The following is a 13,282-nucleotide window of genomic DNA, read 5'->3' as shown; positions in this document are numbered from 1 at the left end:
TGCCCAAGCACCACTTAAAATGAGCCTTTCAAGAGTGAGATCCAAGAAAGAAATTAGCATTGACTTTAAAATGTCATGTGACCACATCACACCTATTAGGATGGCTATTATTGAAAAACAAACAGACAAAACACAGAAAGTGACCAGTGTTGGCAAGGATGCAGAGAAATTGGAATCCTTGTGCCTTGCTGCTGGAAAGAAAATGGTGCAGCTGCTGTGGAAAACAGTTTTGCGGTTCCTTAAAAAGTTAAACATAGAATTATCATATGATCCAGCAGTTCCCCGTATAGGTGTGAACTCAAAAGGATTGAAAGCGGGGACCCAGATACTTATACAGCACTGTCCATAGCAGCATTAGTCACAATAATAGCCAGAGGGTGGAAGCAACCCAAATACCCATCAGGAGATGAATGAAGATGTATCCATGGTATCCACATACAGTGGAATGTTCTTCAGCCTTCAAAAGGAATGACATTCTGACACATGCTACAGCATAGATGAACCTTGAAAACATGCTGCTGACGTGAAGTAAACCAGTCAAAAAAGGACACCCATTGTATGATTTCGTTTATATGAGGTGTCTAGAATAGACACATTCATAGACAGGAAGTAGATTAGCGGTTACTAGGGACTGGGTGGAGGATGAAAATTGCTCTCTACTAGGGATGGAGTTTCTTTCTGAAATGATGAAAAGTTCAGAAATGGACGGTAGTGGTGGTTGCACAAACATTATGAATGCACTTACTGCCCCTGAACTGTACATTTAAAAATGGCTAAAATGGTAAATTTTGTTAAGTATATTTATATACCACAACTTTAAAAAATGAAAAAAAGAATCCTGTGAAGAACAACATTCTGGTTCATCATTTTGTCTCTACGTCCTTTTTTCTCCCCACTGTTTGAAAACATGGTGAACTATATTTTATCATGGCATTGACTCCCTTAGCAGGATATGCACAGAGACAAAAGGATTACCAATTCCTTATGGAGCAAGAGCAGGTCCACCACTTGGCCTTAAAAGTACCAGTTGATAGAATCTCTCTCCAGGTCACTAGAATAAGCCTGAGATGTATCAGAAAGTTATTTATTTATTTATAATTTTATTGCAGTGTAGTTGATTTATAATGTTCTGTTAGTTTCTGATGTACAGCAAAGTAATTCAGTTATACACACACATACATATGTTTTTCATAATCTTTCCCATTACAGTTTATTACAGGATATTGAATATAGTTCCCTATGCTATACTGTAGGGCCTTGCTTTTTAATCCAATCTAAATATAAGAGTTTGCAATGGCTAATCCCAAACTCCCAATCCATCCCTCCTCCACCACCGTGCCCCTTGGCACCCACAAGTCTGTTCTGTACGGCCATGAGTCTGTTTCAGTTTCATAGGTCTCATAAGTGATATGTGTTTGAGAAAGGCCAATATAGTCTTTCTCTTTAAAGTCTTTCTCTTTCTGACTTACTTCACTTAATATGATCATCTCCTGGTCCACCCATGTTGCTGCAGATGGCATCATTTCAATCTTTATTTGTTGTTGTCTAGTCGCTCAGTCATGTCCCAACTTTTTGGGACCCCATGGACTGTAGCACGCCAGGCTTCCCTGTCCTTCACCATCTCCTGGAGCTTGCTCAAACTCCTGTCCATCAAGTCGGTGATGCCATCCAACCATCTCATTCCTCTGTCGTCCCCTTCTCCTCCTGCCTTCAGTCTTTCCCAGGATCTTTTCCAATGAATCACTCTTCACATCAGGTGGCCAAAGTATTAGAGCTTCAGCTTCAGCATCAGTCCTTCCAATGAATATTCAGGATTGATTTCCTTTAGAATTGACTGGTTTGATCTCCTTGCAGTCCAAGGGACTCTCAAGAGTCTTCTCCAACAGCACAGCTCAAAAGCATCAGTTCTTCGGCATTCAGCCTTCTTTATGGTCCACCTCTCGCATCCATACATGACTACTAGAGAAACCATAGCTTTGACTAGATGAACCTTTGTCAGCAAAGTAATCTCTGTGCTTTTTAATATGCTGTCTAGGTTTGTCAAAGCTTTTCTTCCAAGGACCAAGCATCTTTTAATTTCATGGCTGCAGTCACCATCTGCAGTGATTTTGGAGCTCAAGAAAATAAAGTCTGTCACTGTTTCCACTGTTTCCCCACCTATACGCCATGAAGTGATGGGACTGGATGCCATGATCTTAATTTCTTGAATGTTGAGTTTTAAGCCAGCTTTTTCACTCTACTCTTTCACCTTCATCAAGAGTCTCTTTAGTTCCTCTTCACTTTCTGCCATAAGGGTGGTGTCATCTGCATATCTGATATTTCTCCTGGCAGTCTTTATGGCTGAATAGTATTCATGTGTGTGTGTGTCTTTGTGTATACTGTACCATTATCCAATCATCTGTCAATGGACATTTAGGTTGCTTCTATGTCTTGACTGTTGTGAATAGTGATGCTGTGAACATTGGGGTGCATGTATCTCAGAATGATAGATTTTTTAATGTAGTAATTTCTAGAAATATACCCAATTTACTCTATTTTACCTCTCTTCATTAACTGTCTCTGGAGAGCAGGAGTAAACAACCATATACTTTTCTCCATCAGTCACCTGCTTCCTTTTACCAAGGAGGAAATACCTATAGGTTGCTAATGCTTAGGAAAATGGTACCTTCCCTGCAGCCAACCACATATCCTATGAGCATCTATGGGCTACAGGCACCATTGCAGGCAAGTGAAACCTGGGGCCAGTCCTCCAAAGTGGGGTGAAGACAGATGCTAGAATTTTCCCAACTTTGATCCACGGATCTAACTTGGTCATAACTCTCTCTCCTCATTGCTAGATAGTTAGCAGAGTGCTGAAACCACTTGCTGTGCCAGCTAGCACTTAAGGAAGCAGAGAGGTTCAGTGACCTTCAAATGTTACTGAGATCTTGTTGTTCTAGGCTTGAAGTGGCTTGAATAATTCTTTCAAAACATTGAGTTGTTCATTGTTCAGTTGTACATGAAGCAATAAGGGCTTCTCTTTGCATTCAGCATGCCCTTCTGTTCTCAGAAGGTCTCAAAGACACTGAAACTAATTGCTATCATTCCTACAAGTGTATTTCTAGCTTTAACCAAAACAATAGCATCCTTTGATGCCACTGGGTGGGTGCAGTAGGCTTCAGAAACAGGGGCTTTTCCATTCTGGAAAGAGCCTGTTACCTCCATAAGGATAGACCTCTCTCCTAGAATCACTTCTGGAGAGGCCAAGGTTAAGGAGGTGAGCAGTGACACAGGTTGTGGCAAGAAGATGGCACAGGATACGTTTCCCAGGAAAGTACTATCTTAGTTTTCTCCCTTTTTGGTCTTGTGATTGGCTGTGGGTTTCTGCTTGGTAGTAAACAAAGAGACTTGATTGCTTTGTAAAGGTCAGCCCTGTCACCAAACCTCTCCATTTACTTGAGTTGCATTTGATTTCGCATTTGTTGAAAAATGGTTCAATGGCTATGATGTCAGCCTCAGGTTCCTTGGGCTTATAGGCCTTGTGTCTTTGAGAACTCAGGAAACGCTCCTCTTTGCTGGAGACCAGGTCAACCTTGTTTATAGCTCTACCTCCAGTGTCTAGTGTTCTCTGTTAGTTCAATGCATGAACCAGAAGGAACTGGACTTTCTATACTAGAGTGTCCTCCAACCCATCTGGAGAAATCCCATGTTCTGCCCCAAGGGCAGACTACCCTTGTGGTTTTGAACTGAGTCCTGGCAGTCCCTGTCTTTGCTCTCTGTGGTTTCACATGCTGCTCTCTAAAAGCTAATGTGTTCAGCTGCTCATTTATCAATACTGGGGAAGGATACCTCTCACTTGAGCTAATGCTTATAAAGTAGCCTCTGTGTGCTGACAGTTATCATTTTGGCTTTTAAATCTGCGCATTAAGTGAGTTCTCAGGGCTAGAATACCTTCCCCAAGGATAAGTCTGTGTTGGAAGGAGCAGTTAAAGTATGTGCTCTTATTTTTCATATACTATAACCTCCTGTACTCAGTCAAGTGGATTATGCTCCTGGACCTCCCAGTGTACTAGAAATGATTTGCAGTTTTGCACAGTTATAAGCATAGAGTTCTGCTTGCACCAGCACGAAGCATACCCTGAGCCCTTCCCCTGGCATTAAGTTGCTCTATTTCTATCCAGTTCAGTCCAAAACTTAGGACGGGTTAAGCACCAGCATACGATGCTGTTTATATTAGTTTGTCATGAAAAGGGGATTTTTGAATTAAATGTCGATAACCCAGCTCCTTCTTAAATCTTTTTATCAGCTTTTTCATTCCTGCACCCTGGCATAATGACACAGGTATTACGTAAACAAGGTACCTCTGAGGGTTGCTTATAAAGATCCGGGAGAAAAGATAAATATGTGATGATACACTGATATCCTGAAATATGAGCTGCAGGTTTGTATTTTCTTTGTGGCATCGGATATTGGTTTTCGTGCTTTATTGACCTGGCAGGGAGAGAGCTGACGAAACACCGAAGAACTTTACACCTTTTTTTTTTAAAACCTCTCTGTCTACATGGAGAAATCTGAACATTGAATCACAGAGCCAGAAAGACTGATGGGGCTAGCCAGTCATGTCTTCGCAGAGCCCAAATCAGATTCAGCCCTCAGAAATAAAAATACACACCTTACCTTCCAATGGAAAAAAGGAATTGAAATTGGGCTTGTTGCAGAGTTGCTCTCAGGCAAACGGAGGAGTTGGGCTGTGAACTGTGACAGTCCTATTCAGTAAGAAGCTGGTGTTCTCAGTGACCCGCGTTAAGGTCGGCAGGATTAGAGTGAGTTTGTATTCGGTTAATCACTCTTTCCCTTCTGTCAGGGTCTTTGTCAGTACTGCATTGCTTGGGAACATCAGCAACAAGAATCCTCCAGAATGCTAATGTTAAAGACATTTAAGTTTAAGGCAGAGCGAGCCAGACATCTCTTCCTGCGTGGCAGGAATCAGGCATCTTGTAGAGAATTGTCTTTGGAGGAAGTAATTTTATAATTCTGTCCCCTGGGCTTAACACCTTCAAATAAGCTTCTAAACCAAAGATCCAGCAAATATAAAAGTGCCTGGCCTTAAAAAAGAAAGAAAAAACTTTTGCATAATCATAAAAATAGAATCACTGATAGATGGCCACCTTGAGGTGTGAAGTAAGTAAGCCACACTCAGGGAGAAAATGACATGTTCCAGGTTTTTTAAAGAATTGTGATGAATATACATCACATAAAATTTACCATTCTAATCATTTTTAAGTGTACTGTTCAGTGGCATTGAGTGCATTCACATTGTTATGCAACCATCAACACCATCCATCCATCCCCAGAACTTTTTCATCATCCCAAAGGGAAACTCTGTCTTGCTGAGTGCTAACTCCCCACCCCTGGCAACCACCATTCTACTTTTGGTCTCTGTGAATTTGACTCGGGACGTCATATAAGTGGACGTTCTCAAGCTTTTTATAATATTTTGGGAAATGTTTGATCTGACTTCCATCTAAGAAAACTTTTATAGAAGGAAACTATGGTCTTGGGCTGATGGTCAGGTTTTCCTGATTTTTACATTATAGAGGTATGTATGGCAGATGCCTTGTTCTTTTAGCCTTCATAAAACTATACCCAAACAGAAACAGATGAAACAGATCTTCACCTCCCAGTCAGCTTTGTTGCCAAACAGGAGCCATAGCTACTTAGTGTAGTTTTACATTTTAATGAAGCATATTAATTTGTAAGTTTTTTTCTCACTTGATTCTCACCATGTCCTATGAAGAAGTATTTGCTTAGTCCCATTTTAAAGACGAGAAACTGTGGCTCAGTTCAAATTGTCTAGGGCTACAAAACTCATCAACAGCAGAATCGGGACTTTGGCCTCCAGTGTTCAATTTTAAAAGTGCAGTGCCTTCCACCATAGCACACTGTGAACTATTATCACCTCTCTGGAGGTCCACGCAATGCCAGCCCTCGGAGAAGAAAGGCTCCTCCAAATGTATCCCTGGTTATCCATGCTCTCCCTCACTAGCTTGGAAACACATGGAAACCCTTGACCTGATGAGCCAGCCTCCAAAGTCTTGGTGTGGACTGAAGGCCTGACTCTCTGTCGCTGATGGCCAAGTTTAGGGCTTAGGCCAGCACTGTCCAGTAGAAATATGTGAGCCACAAATGCAAGCCATACATGTAAAAGAAACAGGTGAAGTTACTTAAGAATACATTTTAGGGACTTCCCTGGCAGTCTGATGGGTTAAGACCCCACGCTTCCAGTGCAGTGGGTTTGGGTTCAATCCCTAGTTGGGGAACAAAGATTCTACATGCCACAGCGTGCAGCCAAGATAAAAAAGAATACATTTTAGTTAACCTCATATCTCCAAATTATTTCAATATGCAATCAGTTTAAAAATTATTAATGAGCTATATTACTTTTTTGTTATTATCAAGTTTTTTGTTGTTGTTACTAAGTGCCCATTTTACACTTTTAAGCGATCTCAAGCCAGATGCTAAAATTTTATCAGAGGTACCTGATGTGAATTGAGATTTCATAAAAATTTGCAGTTGAAACAGTAGATTGATGTAGCCGAAGGTGTCTCACAAATATATGGAAAAGTTTTCTTATAGCTGAATTGAGTATCAGTTTAACATTTAATTAAAAAGAAGGAAAATTTAAAATTCAGTCCATCCATTGCACAGGCCACATTTCAGATGCTCATAAGCTACATGTGGTGAGTGGCCACCATACTGGACAGCACTGGTTAGGTGAGCAGCGAAGGCTGCCCCAGACTGGACCCAGCAGCACTGGACTGGACAGGGGTCAGCAACCTTTTTCCTAAAAGGCCATATAGGAAATATTTTCACCTCCACAAACCACATGGTATCTGTTGAAACTACGCAGTTCTACTCTGATATCATGAGAGCAGCCACACAGTGAATGAGTATGACTATTCCAATAGAACTTTATTTTACAAAACAAGCCCCAGGCCACATAATTTGCCCACTGCTGGACTAGAGCATTTGTTCTGCTGCTTCACCCATGCTGTGAGAGTCTAGAACACAGCTGGCTCTAGCCTCTAGTTTTCTGAGATGAGGTTGTTAAAACCTGGCCCCATCGTATCCCCTTCCCAGTGTGTAATTACAACTTTGGCACCACTTGGTGTGAAGACTGCAATGCACTGGTGTCCTGGGTGATGTTTCATCTTTCAGACACACTCTTCAGGGGGCTCCTTGTGCATGGGGAGGCAATTGCTTCACAGTGCTTTGAGATCTGTGTATTGAGAGTGGAGAAAACTGGGGGTAAAAAAGCCAATAAAAGCATTATGGGTATGTGAATAATGTGTGAAACTCCCAGGGACACCAGGGTATACCACCCTCTACTCTTTGCTCTCTCCACACAGCCAGAGAGAGGCAGGAATCATGCCCACTTCACAGATGGAAACATACACAATAATCATGTTAAATCATAGGGACAGATATTTCTCCCTGGTTATGATATTATGTGGCATGCATCCATTTTGATGTTAAAGGCAGAAGTAGTCATATCATCAGGGAATAACTCCATCCAGACTAGGTAATATTCATTGCAAAGCAATGGTCCCCACCTTTCACATCACGATGTTTGAAAATGGTATCAGTACTAATGGAGAAGAGAAAGGGGGCAGGAAGGGAGGGACTGGAAGAAAGATAACACCCCATGGTTCTTTAGGGAGGGGGAAATATAGGAGTCTGGCCTTGCAGGGATCTCTGAAGCTCAGCAACTGGGGTAAGGGGCAGTTAAGTGAAAATCAGTCATAGCTTGGGGTTCTGCTGAACCTAACTCTTCAGGTCCAAAACTTTCTCCGGCAAGAATGATGTTCAGGTGTTGGTGGTGGTCATTTAATAATCCCTTAAAATACTCAAGAGTTTTGACTTGGGGGTCACCTTTTCTAAAATCAGGGTTTGAGGCTGAACTGAATTAAGTACCTTGATCATGCGTGGTCACATTTGCAAAATACAAGGTGATGAAACTGCTTGGTTTTTCCAGGCACATTATGCAACTCTGCCTTCCCTCAAGTTCTGCAGCTCTATTAAATGTTCAGTGCTGTGTGCAAGTGGGAAAGATCTGCATCCCCATGATGGTTTTTTTTTTTTTTTTTTTGACTACAGAGATAATTATTTGGGGTAGCTGTTCTGATGATGGCTCGCACAGAGGCTCAGCCCTGCAGCGCAGAGCTGTCTCTAATCGTGATTGCCTGTAATGATGATTACCTCAAACTCTGGAATTATAACAATAGATTTTACAAAGTTAGAGCATAATTACTCCACCGTTCCATATGTGAACACAGTTTAAACATCTTTGATCTTTTGAATGATATCAGACTTTTGTTCTTCATTTTCTGAAATAGTGAAGTTCAAAGGCAGTGGCTCCAAACCATCCCTCTTTGTTCTTCATAGTGAGATCAGGTTTATTAAAGCAGTTCACCTGTTAGCGAAATAAGGGCTGAACTTGGGTGGAGAAGAGTTCAGGCCTGTGGTGTTGAGATCCCAGTCCTGCCACCTGGAAGCCACATGGCAGGAGAAAGTCTCTAGCCTCTCGGAGGCTAGTCTCAGACCCCTCATCTGTAAATACCTAACTGGCTGAATCTTTGTGAGTCTTATAAATGAATATAAAGCACCTAATGGGTGCCTCACACCGATAGATAATCAGTGAAGCTTTTTCACCATCACCATCATCATCTTCGCCTTCACCATCATCATCAATTCTGTTATTGATTCTCTGGCTTTAACATCTTCACAATCCTTCTGAGTCTATGGATTTTACAGCCTTCACTTTGCATAAAAATTAGTTTGAAGCTGGTGATCTGTGGTGTGGTGTTCTCACTAACTTAGGGCGGAAGCTTTATGAGAAATTAGTGTTAAAGAGGAAAGAAGAAACAGGCCCTCTAAAGATGGAACATTCTGGTCTTGGCTCCATCTGGTACTGAGCAAGTGAATGAATACCTCACCCTCTGCTGAAGTGGTTCTCAGCTTTTAGCTTGTGTTTGAGTAAGATCCCAAACTCCCTATATCTCACAGTGTGAGTGTAAAATGGGCTGGAATTGACCCAGGATTTTTAGGAGTATCTCTGGTGATTTTGAGACATGGTTCAAAGACTGTCTGTTTTGTCCTGTCCCCTCCAGTTGAGAAACTTCTGGATGCATGTGTCTTTGAGTGAATTTGTGTTTTAAAACCTCTACTTCTGGATGGCCCAGCTCAGATGGCCACAACAAGCAGAACAGGCCCGATTTGCTTGAGAGCAAAGAAAGTGACAGGTGCAGAGCCCTTGATCATCTCGGTGTCTGGGCTTGAGTGTCCCGCCACCCCCAGCACTGTCACCCACGTGACTGAATCCAGCGTCTGTCAGTCGCCCACAGGCTGACGCTATCTTAGTGAGCTAACCCTGGTGTCTGCCCTGCGATGGCTCATTCAGGAGCCACTGGAATGATCAATGAGGCTGGGCAGCCAGGCCCTCCTCTGCCTGCCGGTGAATCAGCCTCTGGCTGCCTTGGCCCTTTGCTTTCAACACAGAGCAGGAAGCACTTGAGCTGAGCGCAGCCAGGCTGACTCGAGTCTGGCTAATGGCTTTTCTGTGTCATGCATTGTCCTTGGTCCCATGCATTTCCATGCGTGAGTGGGTTGGAGCTCCTGGAGATGGTCCAGGAATAGATATCCCTTCTGCATCCCCGCCCCTGACTAAAGCCCTGGACAGCATTTTGGTTTAAGGGTATCCGCTTCAGAAATGGGGTCAACACTAAAAAAAATTGAAGTTGTCAATTGAAGAAAAATTCGCAACCTAAAAGATGTGTTAAATTGTATTTGGGGAGCTTACTGAGAACTAGAGAGAGCTCTGAGAAGGGAGGAGCCAGGATATATAGGCGTTTTGGCTGGGGAAAAAACACCACGTAGTCGAACAGTAAAAAAAAAAAAATACCATGTAGCTGTAAAAGATACACTAGTCACAAAAAAAAAACATACATCTCAAGGTAATGATTTTAGTGCCTTTTTTTTTTTTTCATTAATGGGAAGGTGCATGAGTCTAGGTTCTCTGAAATGTTTCCTTAGGTGTGCATCTAGGGCCAGTGTCCAAAGCACAGAACGTTACCTTTTCTTCTCCATCCTGAATTCTGCTCAAGGCTCAACACTGAGGCTTGTTGTGGGTTGGAGTCAAGAGGCTACAGTGGCTGATGGCATGATGGCAGGCAAATATTCATTGTTTACTGGAATGGCAGCAACATTCCCTTTCCACAAGGTGGAAATGAGATAATACAGAATTAACCATTTTAAAGTCAATTCAGCAGCATCTAGTACATTCACTACATTGTACAACTACCACCTCTAACCAGATCCAGACTTTTCTTTTTTTTTTTTTTTCCATTTATTTTTATTAGTTGGAAGCCAACCATTTCACAACATTGCAGTGGGTTTCGTCATACATTTACATGAATCAGCCATGGAGCTACATGTATTCCCCATCCTGATCCCCCCTCCCACCTCCCTCTCCACCCGACTCCTCTGGGTCTTCCCAGTGCACCAGGCCCGGGCACCTGTCTCATGCATCCCACCTGGGCTGGTGCAGATCCAGACTTTTCATCACCTCAGAAGGAAACCTCGTACTCACTGTATTGGTTGGCTTGGGCTGCCATAGCAAAGCACCACAGGATGGGTGGCTTAACCAACCAGCATTGTAAGGGCTGACAGTTGTGGATGGTGGAAATCAAAGATCAAGTGTCAGTAGTCAGGGCTGGTTTGCTCTGGGAAGGCTGGGATGGAAGGTTCTCTTCTGGGTCAATCCTTGGCTTGTAAATGGCCAGCCTCCTGCATTACTTCACCACATCTTCTTTCCTGAGTGTCTCTATGTCCACCTTGCCCCTTGGGGGCTTCCCAAGTGGCACTAGTGGTAAAGAACCCATCTGCCAATGCAGGAAACGTAAGAGACCTGGGTTCAACCCCTGGGTCAAGAAGATCCCCTGAAGGAGGAAATAGCAGCCCACTCCAGTACTCTTGTCTGGAGGATCCCAGGGACAGTGGAGCCTGCCAGGCTACAGTCCATAGGGTCGCAAAGAGTCAGGCACGACTGAGGCAACTTAGCACACACATGAGGAAACCAGTGCTGTTGGATTAGTGCCCATCCCAGTGACCTCGTTTTAATTTGATTGCCTCTTTAAGGAGCCTGTCTCCAAATAAGGTCATACTCTGAAGTACTGGGACTTACATTTGACTTTTGGGAAACACTATTCAACTGATTAACACCCATGAAGCAGTATCAGTATCAGTACCCCTTCCTTTTTATGGCAGAGTAATATTCCTTTGAAAGTAAACATATTTTCTTTGAACACCAAGTACAAAGCAACTTCTAGTGAAATCTCCATCCCCTGGGCAGCTGAGCATTCTGTACTAGGCTTGTGTGCCTATCCACATAAGGTGGAGTGTTGATCTCAGAGGTGTATCTCACAGATCTCCAGCCTATAACCTTTTTCTCACTGTTGCCTCCTGGAAAGAGGGTTAGTTAGTCTTTATGAGCAAAGGAAAGAGGACTTACTAAGGGGAAGCCAAGACAAGCTTCTAATCCCAAAATGTGTTTAAAAATAAATTTTATCTTTGATTTCCTTTCTCCTCTCACTCCCTTCATCCTCAGCACAGACATAGATAGATTAAAAGCATCTTAAATACAGACCCTTCTGGGGAGGAGTGTGGCACAGACAGGAAGCTCTGCCCTTTGAGAAGAGCCAGACTCTGACGGCTCTTTCCATTGTCATGGTGACTGGGCCTGGTCCCTTGGGCTGACCTCACAGCAGAGCCTTTCTCATTCTCTCCACACTCCCCTCCCTGCACCTGCCTCAGAGTGAAACAGGGACCTTCAGACAGGTGAGTCCTCTCAGCTTTAGAACTGACTGCACTGTTGATTTGTACATTTCACCTTGCCCCCTTAATTTAAAATCTATTTCTTTTACACACATAGACAGGAGACCTGCATCCCTGCTGACCTTGGCTCTTTGGGAATAACCCAGAGCCATCATTAGCTCGCTGCGGACTCAGGTCCCTTCCCCGCATCCATGGGCCTTGATGGTGCTGACACTGTGTCATTTCACACCGAATCTGCAGGAAGGACCACAGCAGGGTCTCATCACCCTGCCTTCTGATTCTGAGCAGACTTCCTTCATGCATAAGTTGTTTTACTCCCTCCTTTGCCTCTCTCTCTTTCTCTTCTTTTCCCCTCCATTAAATTAGTTTTTGTCACTTGGGAAGTTCACTGGGTGAAGAGATGCATGCTGGCTCCAGGGTTTTCAGAGAGGCAAGAAGGAGACTGGAACAGCTCAAAACAGCAGACAGCATGGAAAATATTCACATTATGTGTTATTCTATTTTATCATTTTCATGTAAGCACATGTGGCTTCAGGGCCCTCAGGCTAGAAGGCCACACACTGTTAGTGGAATTGGTTGAAAAGGATTTATACTGTATAGATTTTCTCCCTTGTGGACCAGCCTAATGGTGGGTTCACAGTTTCCACTCAAGGGGGAGTCTGGGCATCTGGAGATTTTTTTAAGCTTCCAGGTCATTCTAATGTCCATTCAACTTTGAGAACCACTATTCTAGGGGACAGAGACCTCCAGGAGAGTTTTAACACTTTGAGAGAGGCAACAAAAGAAACAGGTGACATCTAATCCTCTGTGCCCAGCAATGCAGTTAATTAGGCAGAAAGACTGGACAGAAATAACATACCCTGGTCTGTCTTGTGCCAGGCAAAATAGGAATTTAGCTCCACTTAACCCTGTAAGGCCAGTGTAAAAAGGGAGATTCCAGCGTGCCCACCTCCCTGCTGCTAACCATGGGTTGGTTGATTGGCTGCCAAACCTTGAAGACCATCAGCCCCCTGATGAACATTCACCAAGGTGATGCAAAATGGTCACAGGAACAAGCCGTTTCTGCATTCTACTCACAGTTAGTTCTCCTTACTCCTGAGGAAAAGTAACATCAGGCCCACGTGCCTGCTTTCTTTTCTCAACAGAAAGTGCTGATGCCATGAGTTGCTTGCGGCACCGTCATTGGGAGGGGTTGTTTTTAAAAGTGAGTGGTGGGGCTGACCTGTCTGCATCCGTGTGTTTTGTAGTACAGAATTGGACAGCTGTACATGATCAGCAAGCACAGCCACGAACAGAGTGACCGAGGAGAAGGGGTGGAGGTCGTCCAGAATGAGCCCTTCGAGGACCCTCACCATGGCAATGGGCAGTTCACAGAGAAGCGAGTATATCTCAACAGGTAAGTCCTGGCAGC

At 43.4% G+C, this 13,282-nt stretch overlaps 1 protein-coding gene across 5 annotated transcripts in view; it reads left to right on the top strand.

Moving 5' to 3' along the window:
• The window catches only part of PITPNC1 (phosphatidylinositol transfer protein cytoplasmic 1), a 253,667-nt gene that overhangs the window by 111,402 nt on the left and 128,983 nt on the right, over positions 1-13,282 (top strand). For 4 of the 5 annotated variants that reach the window (XM_043905086.1, XM_043905091.1, XM_043905089.1 and 1 more), the window contains exon 2: positions 13,119-13,267. In XM_043905086.1, the coding sequence (XP_043761021.1) occupies positions 13,119-13,267 (149 nt within the window). The remainder of the gene's footprint in view (positions 1-13,118; positions 13,268-13,282) is intronic. The other variant, XM_043905090.1, reaches the window with a different exon arrangement.

The sequence above is a fragment of the Cervus elaphus genome, chromosome 5, assembly GCF_910594005.1.
Source record: "Cervus elaphus chromosome 5, mCerEla1.1, whole genome shotgun sequence".
NCBI lineage: Eukaryota > Metazoa > Chordata > Mammalia > Artiodactyla > Cervidae > Cervus > Cervus elaphus.
The sequence above is the reverse complement of the archived record's forward strand: the minus strand, read 5'-3'. Positions and strand labels throughout refer to the sequence as shown.